The 14,198-nt window shown below is 33.7% G+C and overlaps 1 protein-coding gene across 1 annotated transcript; it reads left to right on the top strand.

Moving 5' to 3' along the window:
* The first annotated feature begins 1,395 nt into the window (after window positions 1-1,395).
* rhbg (Rh family B glycoprotein) lies at window positions 1,396-12,950 on the top strand. The gene is given in 10 exon segments (NM_200071.3): window positions 1,396-1,661; window positions 2,935-3,121; window positions 4,477-4,627; window positions 5,531-5,678; window positions 5,749-5,915; window positions 7,250-7,387; window positions 7,473-7,606; window positions 8,217-8,341; window positions 10,127-10,200; window positions 10,392-12,950. Coding segments are annotated over 10 exon segments (1,380 nt in total). The 5' UTR covers window positions 1,396-1,483; the 3' UTR covers window positions 10,470-12,950.
* The last annotated feature ends 1,248 nt before the right edge of the window (window positions 12,951-14,198 follow it).

The following is a 14,198-nucleotide window of genomic DNA, read 5'->3' as shown; positions in this document are numbered from 1 at the left end:
ATCTGTTTCAAATAAATTCTTTTGTAAATTGCTGTTTTAATGAAACTATTACAAAAACCTTTCACAACATGGAGTGAAGAATTTCTTCACCAAAAAAAACCCACACTGTTCATCAATCATTTTTGAGTTCATGTCCTTGTCAATATACAGTGGGGGAAAGCTGTTGTTGACTTGAAATTTTCACCAGATGTTGAAAACAACCAAAGAAATACACATATGAAAAGAAAACAAATCTAATTAATTTATAAATTAAGTTATGTGTAATAAAATGAAATTACACAGGAAAAAGTATTGAACACATGAAGAAAGTGAGGTTTAAAATGGCAGCGAAAGCCAAGACAGCAGCTGAGTTATCCAGTCCTTCATCAATGTACAGTAAATTAATATTAGCTGCTTCAGTTTAAAATCTACATTATCAGGATGATGAAGATGAAACCAGGGTGGACATTTTAGCAAGACAATTATCCAAAATCCAGCCAAGGAAACTCTCAAATACTTTCAGAGAAAGAATAGCAAGCTGGGAAATGCCACAGCCAATCACCTGACTTGAATCCAATAGAAAATACAAAAATTAAAGATCAGATTTAATAGACGAGACCCACAGAACCATCAAGTTTTTTACACTGTTAAAGTCTGTGAAAAACTCATACCTGAGCTAGTCATGTGACTTCATTCTTCATATGAGAGGCGTCTTTAAGCTTTAAGCATTTCAGTAGTTTAGTACATTATCCATGTGTCATTCCATTGTTATTAAACATAATTTTTTTTAATCTTTTTTTTTTATATATATTTTTATGTTTGTATTGTTCTACTTTATACCAAAATCTGGTTCAATTGCATCTCAACAGGTTCTTTAGAAATATTATTCCCTGGAAAAAGCATGACGTGTTGAATACTTTTTCCCCACTGTATAAATATATATATATTGATAGATATAGATATATACATATATGTTGTGGAATGTGTTTGAAAGTGAATGCTAGGGGGAAAATGTGTTTGCAATAAGTTTACCTGTGTTAAATGTAGATTAAACATACACCACATCGAATGTGACTACACCATGCCCCAGCTCACCTTTAGTTTTCTATTTACAGCCCACATCAGCAGTATTAACGGAACAGCGATCATTATCAACCTAAAAACACTGGACACTTTCCTATATCCAAATAAACCCATCCCCTCTCTAAAATGTCCATCCTTTCCACACAAGTATTTTAACATACCTGTATCTTTAACCTGTCTGCATGGCAATTGGCATGCATTGCACACATTTGACTCCATGCACACCTCACGAGCAAAAAAGGAGGAGCCCAGAAGTGCAGAGAGCAGGTGGGCGTTACTAAGCTCATCAAGTGGCCAAACTAACAATAAGAAGACTTGTGTCAGCTGATGTTCTCTTGCACTCTTGCCTCCAGACCCAACAGAGCCTGTGCCCTGCTCCAGAACAAGGGAAGGGGATCGAGAGTGAGCAAAGGAGAGTGCCATGGCTGAGTCAACTAACTTGAGGCTTCGCCTGCCGCTCATATGCATCATTTTGGAAGTCATCCTCATCATTCTCTTTGGAGTACTGGTGGAGTACAACGATGATACCGATGCCAAGAAGTGGAATAAAAACAATTCTACTGATCCTGCCACGAATGAGTTCTACTATCGCTATCCCAGTAAGTGACAGTTGAATTCGAGAGGTGAAGAACTTTTATTTACTTACTAAAAAGAACTTGTATAAGTATGTTATAGAGTGAAGTGAATTAATAACAAAGGTTGCAAGTAGGAACAGATGTCATTACTTTTAACTTGATAACAAAGGAATGTGATTGATTGGTTGAACTGCTGATGAACATTGGCCTTATATTATCTGAACTGTTCTTCTTTTTTTGTTGTGTGGTTTGACTGGTTTAAGTGAAGCTTGTTTACCTTTCTTAGCATTTGATTTCTTCAAAAACTTGATCTATTAGTTGATTTGTGCACGTGTCAAATTTCTGCAGTGTCAGATTTCCCATACACCTTTACTAAGACTGTCTCATCCTTTAATCCTTGTAGTTTGCACAAAAACTACCTTCACTGACACACTAAACTACTTAATTATATTTACTGTACTGCATGATGCACCTGTGCTGCAAGCCCTGGACACACCTACATGAGTTGCATAAATCACAACATACCAACTTTCATAATGGCCATGCCATTATAAAACATTTAGTGTTCTGAATGAAAAAGAGTCCAAAGTAGTAAAATTGACCTCATTTATATATTTACAGAAATGTTTAGGTAAAACGTGTTTGCAAGTAAATTTTGTGAGAGAACTTTTGAGTCTTGTTGCAAACTTTACTTAGACATGGAGCTCATAGGCTTATTAATGGGCTGCCAAAGAGGAGTGAGTGTGAGAAGTATTTGGGACAGTTTGCCCACAGGGGCTGTGCCATCTTCATTGATGCCTGGGTCAATGGCCAGTTGCTTGGCAACAGTGTAATTGTGTCAAAAGAAGTGAAATGGGTGAATGAATGGCTCTACAGAGAAGAACACATGGGTTAATATTGGGTTCAGCATACCCATAGTGTAAAATTGGTCTAACTAATGAGGGGTGTCGCTAAATATCAAAGTCATCGTTTTTAAAATCATTCATTCCTTTTTCGATGGCTTAGTTCATTATTTATATGGGGTCACCACAGCAGAACAAACTGCCAACTATTCTGGCATATGTTTTACGCCCTTCCAGCTGCAACCCAGTACAGGAAAACACCCATGGATCACATTGCTCACCAATGAGCCCCCTTGCCGCCCTCTAAAAATCATATTTTTCCATATGTATCCACACATATATCAGAGACTACTCATTACTTCTTGGGACTACTTTGATATTATTAAAAATATTACAGTATGAGATGGGCAGTAAAAAAATTATGTGAAACAACTAACTGACTGTTTTTGTTTTAGGCTTTCAGGATGTTCATGTGATGATCTTTGTGGGCTTCGGGTTCCTGATGACATTTCTGCAGCGTTATGGATTCAGTAGCATGGGATTTAACTTTCTCATCGCAGCCTTTTCCCTTCAGTGGGCAACACTTATGCAGGGGTTTTTCCATGGCATGCACCATGGCAAGATCCACGTTGGCGTGACAAGGTAAAATCTTAATGACTGCACAATTACTGCTTTAATGGAAGAAAATCCTTTTCTCTATGTTTTATTTTCATGTATGTATGTAGTGATAGATTCATAGAAATCTGTATAAAGCTCATTTTTGAGGATAGAGCATGAATAGAATGCATTTAAGTCTGTGTGTTCCCATAAGAAAGCACACAATCTGTTAGAAAATGACCATGAAATCTTGCTGTATCATAAGAAGTCTTGTCAGGGTTAGAACATAATGAAAGGGGAGAGGAAAAGGAGATAGATAATTTTGCCAGGTATATGAGAATCACTAAAGAGTAATAAGTGCTCTGATAAAGAATCAGAAACTAAGGATTTGCATTTTTAATTTGGCCAAGAATGGCAACAGTCAAAGAACTAATTGTACGTTTTAATAATGGGAAAAACAGAAGACTCAGATACTCAAATACAGTACTTCAATATAAGAAGTTCAGAATACTCAGGCATAAATTTGATCGACTGCTTCTTGCTGCTGTTGTAGCCAGTGTTGGGGGTAACGCATTACAACGTGAGTTACATAAAAATAATACTTTTTTAAGTAACGAGTAAAGTAGCGCATTACTTTTAAAAATTAAATAATAATATTTGCTTTACTTTTTAAAAAAATGCAATGCAAGTTACTTTTTAGTTTAGTTAATTTGCTTTTTTTTTAATTGTTGAATTAAAATTAATGTAGTCAAATTTCACACACAATGAGAGAATGCAGAAACAGACAAAAATGAAGATGGCAGAGCCTTACAATTCTGCAATGGAAATATTCTCATGATTTTGAGCAGATTGAAGAAAAGGAAAAGATGATTATCTGAATGCATAGGAATTGTACTTCTTGTAAAAAAAGACAAAAAGTACAAAAGTAGCAAACACACTGCTTTAAACTGTCATTAATCTGTATATACGCCATAGCTCTGGGGTCAGAAACTTCTCAGCAGATAACATTATCTTACATTCATTTTTTATTTTTTTTTTAAAGGTAAATGAAGGGTTTAACAGTGTGTTGTTAACTTCTCTTTTTACAAAAAGAAGAGAAAAATACAAAAGAAATGTAACATTACTTACTATAAAGAGTAACTAACTAATGCAACTAGTTACTTTTTTGGGGAGTGAATCAACATTGTAATGCGTTACTTTCTAGAGTAACTTCCCCTAACACTGGTTGTAGCATGTTTTGACACTAAAAACAGCATTCTCCACTACACTATGAGCTCATGTCAGTTGGATTACAGTAAAGCACGGCGCCCTCTAGCGGATATGGCAAATTATGACTTCCTAACACACAGACATGTTCACTGTATTTATAATGACTCTGAATCAATATGTTTTTCTCGCAGCATGATAAACGCAGACTTCTGTACTGGTGCTGTGTTGATCTCTTTTGGCGCGGTTTTGGGGAAGACCAGTCCTGTGCAGCTTCTTGTGATGGCTATTTTGGAGGTGACATTGTTTGCTGTTAATGAGTACATCCTGCTTTCCATCCTTGGGGTGAGTATAGAGACACAATCTGTCTGATCTGCAAAATCATTAAATTTTAGCAGGATTAACAGCTTCATTTTCCTAACATTTTACATTTAAAATCTAACATTTAAGTTTCATAGGGATGTGCAAAAATTAAAGTTATAGCTTGGTATATTGTTAATGGTTGCACACATGCATAATAATGAAATAATGATGTAATATAATACATGATTGAATCATTTAAAACAGCTAGCGTGCCATTACCCTCTTAAAGCCCATGGTGTTTTTTTAAATGCATTTTTTTATTTCTCTGCTATTTGGGCTTATGGGAACCTAATTAGAATAAAAATCTAAGTATCATCTTTTGATATGATGTACTTTTAGAGAAAATGATGTCCATATATGTTATTTTAGACAGTTAAAAATAGTGTTTGGGACATTTCATATGCTGCAAAACAGTTGCATGGTGAAACTGTATGTCTGAAACAAAATATAAAACATTCATAGTATTTTAAATAGCCCCTTAAGAGCTAAAATGTGCTGTCCAGGTATGTGGACACTCAAGCCTTAGAAGGTTATAACAACTTTTATTATATGACCGTAAAGGATAACTATTGCACACCCTTAATATAAATACTCGCCTTCAAAAATGTCTGACATGTATTATCTGGTTTTACCAAAAGTCGATGCGCATATCAAATATACTGTAGTAACAACTCCACTTAAAAACACTTCCTAAAACAAAACATGTTCTACTAGATTATTTATATTTCCTATTTATATTTACTTTTTATTTAAATTACATATCCACAATAATATCAAGATACATGAGCTGCAGTATGTAAAAGGTGTTTTAAAACCATATGCCTGTAAATATTCTAACATTTACCCATATTATAGTAACAGATTTAAATTTGACTGTGTTTACAGGCCAATGATGCTGGAGGATCCATGACTATTCATACATTTGGTGCATACTTTGGCCTAATGGTGACCCGTATCCTGCACAGACCAAACCTGGACAAGAGCAAACACAAAAACTCATCCGTCTACCACTCTGACCTCTTCGCCATGATCGGTGAATCACTGGAAAAGTTTAATCTGGCATTTTGCCATTCAGAACTCACTAACGTTTAATTTCTGCTCAGGTACTATCTTTCTGTGGATGTTCTGGCCCAGCTTCAACTCAGCCATTACGCAGTACGGGGACCCACAACACAGAACTGCCGCGAACACTTACTACTCTCTGGCTGCCTGCACACTAGCGACATTCGGGTTCTCTTCTCTAGTCAATCCAGAGGGCAAACTGGACATGGTGAGCGCCCTCTTGTGTTCGCTTTTGATATTGCATTTGGTGATTTCAGTTCTAATGCAGCAAATATTAATCTTCTCATCAGTAACATGCAGTCAATAGAATCTCTTTATCATTTTTAGACAGAGATTTTAGACATGTTCTTGCACAGCTTTAATGCTTCCAAATGGTTTGTTGCATTTATAAAGCGCTAATGTCTTGACTCAGGTTGTTCAGTATGATGCAAATTACTTTCTATGTGCTATGTGATTAGACAAGAATCACAGGACTGATTAATCTATTTTAGCCAATCCCCAGAGACTACAAAAAAAAGTAGTGACAGCAGGCTGAAGGGAAATAGTCGAATAAAGGTATAAGTACCAATAAAGCACTAAAAATGAACTCAAGGGAAAGTATAAGTGCACAAAACAACTTAGTAAATTGCAATTCCTGATAAAAACTACTCAGTTACAGTTATTCGAGTACTTGTAATTTGTTACTTTACACCACTGGCAACAACCTTAAATATTAGTTAAAGTACAGGATTTTTTAATCTGCAGGTTTTATATATTATAAAATACAAACAGTAAAAAGAGGTCACAAAATAAAAAATAAATTAAGCCCCCCTGTTTATTTTTTCCCCAATTTCTGTTTAACGGAGAGAAGATTTTTTTCCAACACATTTTTAAACATAATAGCTTTAATAACTCATTTCAAATCAAATCAAAATCACTTTTATTGTCAGCAGCACGTGTACTATGATGAGTGAAAAGCTTAGGTGCTGGCTCCAGGCAGTGCAAAATACAACACCATACAACAACATACTCCCAAAAAAAACAAGAATGTACAATTTTACAATTTTCAACAACTTTCTAATAACTGATTTCTTTTATCTTTGCTGTGCAGACAGTAAATAATACTTTACTAGATGTTTTTCATGACACTTCTATACAGGTTAAAGTGACATTTAAAGGATTAATTGGGTAATTAGGTTAACTAGGCAGGTTAGGGTAATTAGACAAGTTATTGTATAACGATATTTTGTTCCCTAGTCAGTCGAAAAAAATATAGCTTAAAAAGGCTAATAATATTGACCTTAAAATGGTTTTAAAAAAATGAAAAACTGATTTTATTCTAGCCGAAATAAAACAAAAAAAACTTTCACTAGAAGAAAAAATATTATCAGACATACCGTGAAAATGTCCTTGCTCTGTTAAACATCATTTGGGAAATATTTAAAAAAGAAAAAAAAATTTAAAGGGGGGCTAATAATTCTGACTTCAACTGTATATAAATATATTTCATTTTGTTAGTTAGCAAGTACATTACAGACTCTCATAACTGACTGTGTTTTTCAGGTGCACATCCAGAATGCCGCACTGGCTGGCGGTGTTGCAGTGGGTACGGCTGGAGAGATGATGCTGACTCCGTTTGGCTCCATGATTGTAGGATTCCTAGCTGGAACTATTTCAGTTCTAGGATACAAATATCTTACGGTTAGAAGTGCACTTTTCTCTGATGCAAAATTGTAAACTTCAGCAAAATGCCTGGGTGTCATTTTTCTGTTTTGTGCTCATTTAGCCATTTATGGAGTCAAAACTGAAGATTCAGGACACTTGTGGTATTCATAACCTGCATGGAATGCCAGGAATACTGGGAGCTATAGTGGGTGCTGTCACTGCTGCCTTGGCATCCAGGGATGTGTATGGAAATGGGTAAGTCAGTATTAAAAATGTATATTCATGTTAAATAGACCATGCTTAATTTAAATACTGCCTTGTTTGAGTAATTAAACAACATTTTAGAAAATTGATCATATAAATGTTCAATCAGCAGTATAGTGATAACTATTGAGTTCATGTTATAAATACTGCTCAAAAAAATAGGAACATTTGGAGTTACATTGTGGTGTTTAAGTGTTTTTTTTTTTGCATTATATTATATTATATTATATTATATTATATTATATTATATTATATTATATTATATTATATTATTATTTTTATTATTTTATATTATATTAAATTAATATAAAAGATTTCTTGAATAAAAGATGTGTTGAATAAAAGATGTGCCGGAGGTAAAAAAAAAAAGGGTATAATATATATATATATATATATATATATATATATATATATATATATATATATATATATATATATATATATATATATATATATATATATATATATATATATCATGTTTTTGGATGTATAAGGATTATTGGTTTATCTTAAGAAGATTAATTTTGTTTCCTCATGGCTGAACATAGTGCATTCTGTGAGAACAGATACGTTTTTAGCCTGTGTCTCCCAATTTACACAGACTGGACAAAGTTTTCCTTGAAGCTGCTGATAATTCTCAATGGAGCGCTCAAACAAAGGGTGGCTTTCAGGCCATTTCCTTGGCTGTTACACTGGGAATAGCTCTGATCGGTGGTTTGATTACAGGTGGGTGTAAGATTGATTTGATCTTTGTATTTGATCTTATCGGAGTAAAGGTGACCAAATTTAGTGCACAATGCTATTTAAATCATGATTCAAATATGATGAAATGCACATATTTATATCTGTGAGCATCAAGGACAAATTTAAATACACAGAACATTCTTAAAGTTGAGACTCTCAGTGAATGTGTTGTGCCACACACTGGAAAAGGGGTCAGTAATGTTTTATATTTGCAAAACAGCAAGTAATTTGATCTGTTACAGGTAAATCTATTCATTTTAAAATAATTTCTGAATGTGCAGAATGTATGATTCAAGGTTTAACTTGTAGCTAACTTTAACTGAGGTTAACCATTTTTTCCTATAATATTATAGTATTATACACAATATATATATATATATATATATATATATATATATATATATATATATATATATATATATGTATATATATATATATATATATGTATATATATATATATATATATATATATATATATATATATATATATATATATATATATATATATTCTAATGTTTTCTAACATTTAATATTTTGGAGAAAGTCTTATATCTTTTCAGTGTTTCAATTTATTATTTAATAAAATGTTATTAGTCTCCTAATTTTTTTTTTCTTATATTTTATTTTGTTTGATTTTGCCAATTAACCTAATTAACTTACTTAAGCTTTTAAATCGCACTTTAGGCTGAATACTAATATCTTGCAAAATTACAAAAAAATAGTAAAATGTTATGTACTGTCAAGAACAAAGACAAAAGAAATGAGTTATTAGTTTGTTATATAGTATAAGTTAGTTAACAATTAAAATTAAAATAAAAGAAAATATGCTCTGTTAAACGGCACTTGGGAAATATATTTTCAAAACAATTAAAACTTCCCTAAAGTACTAATAATTTTGCCTTTTTTATATATCAAAGTTTACATTTGTAATTGTATTATTCCAGCTTTAGTTAAAGGGTCAGTTCACCACAAAATTCCAATTCTGCCATCATCTGACCCTATCAAATAAAAGCCATAAGACTGTAATCAAATCTATAGGAATTAAGCAGTTTAATTAAGTCTTTTGAAGAAAAAGGAACAGATTTAATTTTGTTTTTCATTCACACCCAATAACTGATGAGCGGACAAACAGAAATTCAACTATATCTGCCTGATCCACCAAACCATACCACTTTGGTTCTAATCAATGCTTCCGTGTGAATAAAGGCTTAAATCAAAACATGTTCATTACATAAACACCTGGATGTACATTTCTTTCTTTCTTAACATCTTGAATCAACAAAAACATTTTATGGCTTTGGAATGAACACAAGAATAAACAAATAATGACAGAATTTATATTTCGGGTTGAATCAACTCTTAAGTGCATGCTTATCCCTTTAACTGCCCTAGTAAGAAAAAAATGTTTGGATTGCATTTCTTCACTCCTGATGTTGCTAATTAACACACTCAATGCATTTTTTCACATCCCATAATTTCTAAAATACCAACCTCTTCCAAGTGGTATAGGTTTATGATAAAAGTACAGGAATTAATACATTCACACATTCATTAATTCATTTTCTTATCGGCTTAGTCCCTTTATTAATCTGGGGTTGCCACAGCGTAAAATATTTTAACAGTCATTATTTAAAACAGCCAACACATGGTCAACCATTTGGTAGAGCAGGCAGTTAAAGGTTCATGAACTTGACACTGTAAATTAGACAAATGAAATACAATTCTAAACAATGCAAGGTAAGATAGTGTTTTTTGTTTCCTCTCCAGGCTTTTTACTGAAGCTGCCGATCTATGGTACTCCTCCAGACACGCAGTGCTTTGAGGATGCAGTCTACTGGGAGGTGAAGTGTTTTTCAATATCACATTGTTTGGTCATTTTATTGAGCAAGTCTGATTCAAAGATGGCAATGTGTTGTCTTATGTGGAGCAGTGAATGTCATTGCAAATGTCTGACAACAAGTTAGGCAGTTTATAAACACATAGAGCCAGTTTGTGTGTTGAACAGCACTCATAACAGTGTTGTCTATTTCAGGTGCCAGGTGAGGAGGAAGATCACCATGAGCTAAACGAAGTGAGCACGCAAAACGAGGTGGAGAAACTCAACAGCTAAATGACCTGCTTTCTGACCTGTTTGCATTTGCTCATTACGTCATGTGTTTTACTTCATACACTATAAAAAATGCAGGGTTCCACACACAAATCGATCAAGTTAACTTCACCATTTTAAGTGGATTGAACATAAAGCAATTAGGTTGTCCCCAAAAGAAGAACTCAACATTTTTTTCAGCTTATTTTAAGTAAGTAGTTTGAACTGGAATCTAAATCTTTATTTAGTATAAATGCATAAAGTTCTGTCACTCGTGAAATTCTGTGCAGGTGCTACTCATGGTGCTTTTCAAATAAAACCGCAACTATTATTATCAATAAGGTTTCAGGCCAATAGCCAGGGGGGTTCAAAAGGTCCACCCCCCACTGACAAAGATGCAAAGTGTGCCATTGGTCCAGAAGTTTTGCCACTATTTTCTCATTTGTTCTATTTTGGCTGCTTTGTCATCATAAATTGTGGAAATACTGTAACCCAGCAAAGTTTTTAAGGCCACACAGAATGACATAAGTGAAGTCAACTTTCACCATTGACCTACTCTTGTTTAATTTTACAAGTAGCCTAACTTTTATTCTAAATCTTGGACCTTATTCTTGGAAGAAAATAAATGACCAATGAAAAGATCCAGAGCACCAAAAGCGGCCCATATCAAAGTCAATTTTAATACTAATTAGGCTGTTGTTATCCATTAATTTTTAAACTTTTAAGGCAGGCTAGAAAAAAACCGTGAAGCTCTACATTATGCTTTAATTGTTTTTTATTTACTGACTGAAAGCTGAATGTGCTGGCCAGGTTATTATTTGCCTAATAAATGACAACAGGCTAATTTTGTTTCTACACTGTAAAACCCAAAAAGTTAAAGTAACTCAAACCATTTGAGGAAACCGATTGCAACCAACCATTTAAGTTCAAAAACTAATCCTAATGAGTACTGTGATCCATTTTAGTAAACAATTCAATTTGAGCACAGTAAAACCTAGTGAAATAAGAGAACTCAAACCATATAAGTACTGTAAAACCCAATAAGTTAAGGCAACTCAAACCATTTGAGGAAACCAATTTCTACAAAGTATTTGAGTTAAAAAAACAAACCTATATGGTACTGTGAACTTAATCCATTTAGGTTGAAGTAATGAGGTATTTAATTAACTTGTTACCTTCAAAAGAGTTCAAACTCTTTTCAAATGAGTAGAATTAACTTTCAGTTAATTTTGATTTAGCTACACTTATTTCATTTTTATAAAGTTGACTGTTGGGTTTTACAGTGTAATGATTTATGATGTAGTGACTTTGTATTTTAAAAATAAGTTGTTGTTTTTTCTTTGTTTTTTCATATTTTCGGTACATCAAAAATTGATCATCCCAACAAGCTAATTCAGCTAAAATTAGTGCTTAAAATGTCACTAAATGGAGTATTTAATCCTCACAATTAAATAGAAAATGAGGTGAAAACTGCAAAAAAAAAAAAAAAAAAAGTCACAATTTTGAGAACAAAGAACCAACCCTACGGGGTTGGATTTGATGTAAATTTTTTACAAGGACTATTTTTAAACGGACCTGCGTTTCCTTTTAACACCACAAGATGGTGGCGCAGAGCTGCAACTGGTCAAGCTGATATTTGTGTAAATGGCGAAATACAGCTTAAATACAGAAAGCATCTTTTGAATATAGTTGCAGGCAGGGAGAATGTATGCAGAAATGTTTTGTATTCGTGTCACTTAGAATGAATGTGGAATATAGGAACCTGTTACATTTAGTCATTTAGCAGACGCATTTTGTTCATACAAAAAAGGAGGCATTAAAGGGATAGTTCACCCAAACATTTTCATCAATTACTCTCCTTTCACTTCTTCCAAACCTGTTGGGCTTTTTCTACTGTTGAACACAAAGAAGATATTTTGAAGAAAGCTGTGACCATTGAGATCTGTTTTTTTCCCTATAGGCTATGGATGTCACTGGTTGCGGGTTTTCAGCATTCTTTAAGATATTATTTTGTGTTCAACAGAAAAAAGACACTCATAAAAGTCTATAATCCCTTAGCTTTGAGTAAATACATTTTCATTTTTGGGTGCAATTTAACGTGAAGTGCCAATACACATAAGAAGTGCTACTTACTGTATACAAAAGGACTGGTATTCTTAAAGAAATAAGAGCTGAAGATTTCCAAACGGTCGGAATATTTTTGTGCTCAATATAAAAAAAAAAGTGAGAATATTTTAACAATTTCTACAGTCACATTTTATCTCAGTGTTTTTGGATCTCACACACAAACACACACTGTGAATATAATGCATTTATGAACACGTTTTAAGTGGAAATATGTTAGTTTTGGATTGGGAGGGGTGTGATTAAACGATGTACATTAAATGTACATAGTTACATGTTTATCTGTTTTACGGGGAATTAAAGAAGGCTGTATTTGGACCCAGTATAACCTGTGCTTGAACGACAATTTCTGTATGGAATAACATTTAAATAAATTGTTCAAAAAAATATATAGGCCTACAATTTATTTATTATGGTAATTATTTTGTCAATTTCTCGTATCTGTGGGAGAGCAACGTACATTCATCATGACCACGAACAACGACGTCAAATCACGCTGATTCCCTCTGAAAGCACCGTTTAATTCAAGAATACTTAATGGCGCTCATACAATCACCGCGGAAAGGGTTAACGAAGAGTCCAGATGGTCTCCGTCGCGTAATTAGCACAGTTTCACTTTCTGGGATCAAACGGAGAAGAGAAAGTGGGGGTCTTATTTTGATAGCACGTTATTAGGAGCGCCTGGAGCTCGCGGGCTGTGCGAGGAACAGCTCGACGCCCCTTTTCATTGGCGCAGCGCGTGTTTTCCAGAGGCGGCGGCGCGGCGCGCGTGAACCAGCGCCAAGGTCTTTTCCCAGGCCTCAGACAGGTGGACAGCTGCGATCTGAATAGGCGTTAACGCTGAAGTGCTTAATTGCGCTTTATAATCACCAAAAATGAAGAATGCTAACCGCACGTAATAGGGTATTTACATACTTGATTTGTTTGTGTGTTTTGTTTGAAATGGAGCCTTAAAGGTTTCAAAATGGAACTGCTGAACAGTGAAGTCCACGTGGTAGCTAGATATTGATTGATTATTGGTGTTTTTCTATATTTTATTAATCGATCATTTTATTTGTATTATTTATCCATTGTTTAGTGAATAGCTTTCAACAATATTTAGTAAAGCAAAAAAGAGTTTAACGGATTATTAAAAAGATTATTATGTTACTTTTTAAACAAAAGCTAAATCTTTTTGGCGAAACATTGCTTTAAACACCTGTCATTTGTAATATTGTAGCCATTTCTTTTTAGAAAAGTGTTTCTTTTTAGTCAAAGGTAAAGAAAAATTTCACAATATACACTTCCGAGTTTCATTTATCACCCTTTATCAGTTTTTGTCTGTAGATTTTAACTGTAATATACAGTATATTCCTAACGGCTGTTTTCATTTGGACTGTGCAATAGATTTCAGTCATTCATTAAATTTTCTTCGGCTGAGTCTCTTATTTATCAGGGGTCACTACAGTGGAATGAACCGCTAACTATTCCAGCATAAGTTTTACTTAGCGGATGCCCTTCCAGCTGCAACCCAGTACTAGGGCCATAGATTTCCACTTCAGCAAAACTTACTGTTTCACATTTTATAGTTTTATTTGTATCTGTATTCTGAAGATTCTTTTTAGAAGGACATGCTCATAGTTTACAAGA

This window comes from Danio rerio, chromosome 16 (genome assembly GCF_052040795.2).
Source record: "Danio rerio strain M-AB ecotype USA chromosome 16, GRCz13ab, whole genome shotgun sequence".
NCBI classification, from domain to species: domain Eukaryota; kingdom Metazoa; phylum Chordata; class Actinopteri; order Cypriniformes; family Danionidae; genus Danio; species Danio rerio.
The sequence above is the reverse complement of the archived record's forward strand: the minus strand, read 5'-3'. Positions and strand labels throughout refer to the sequence as shown.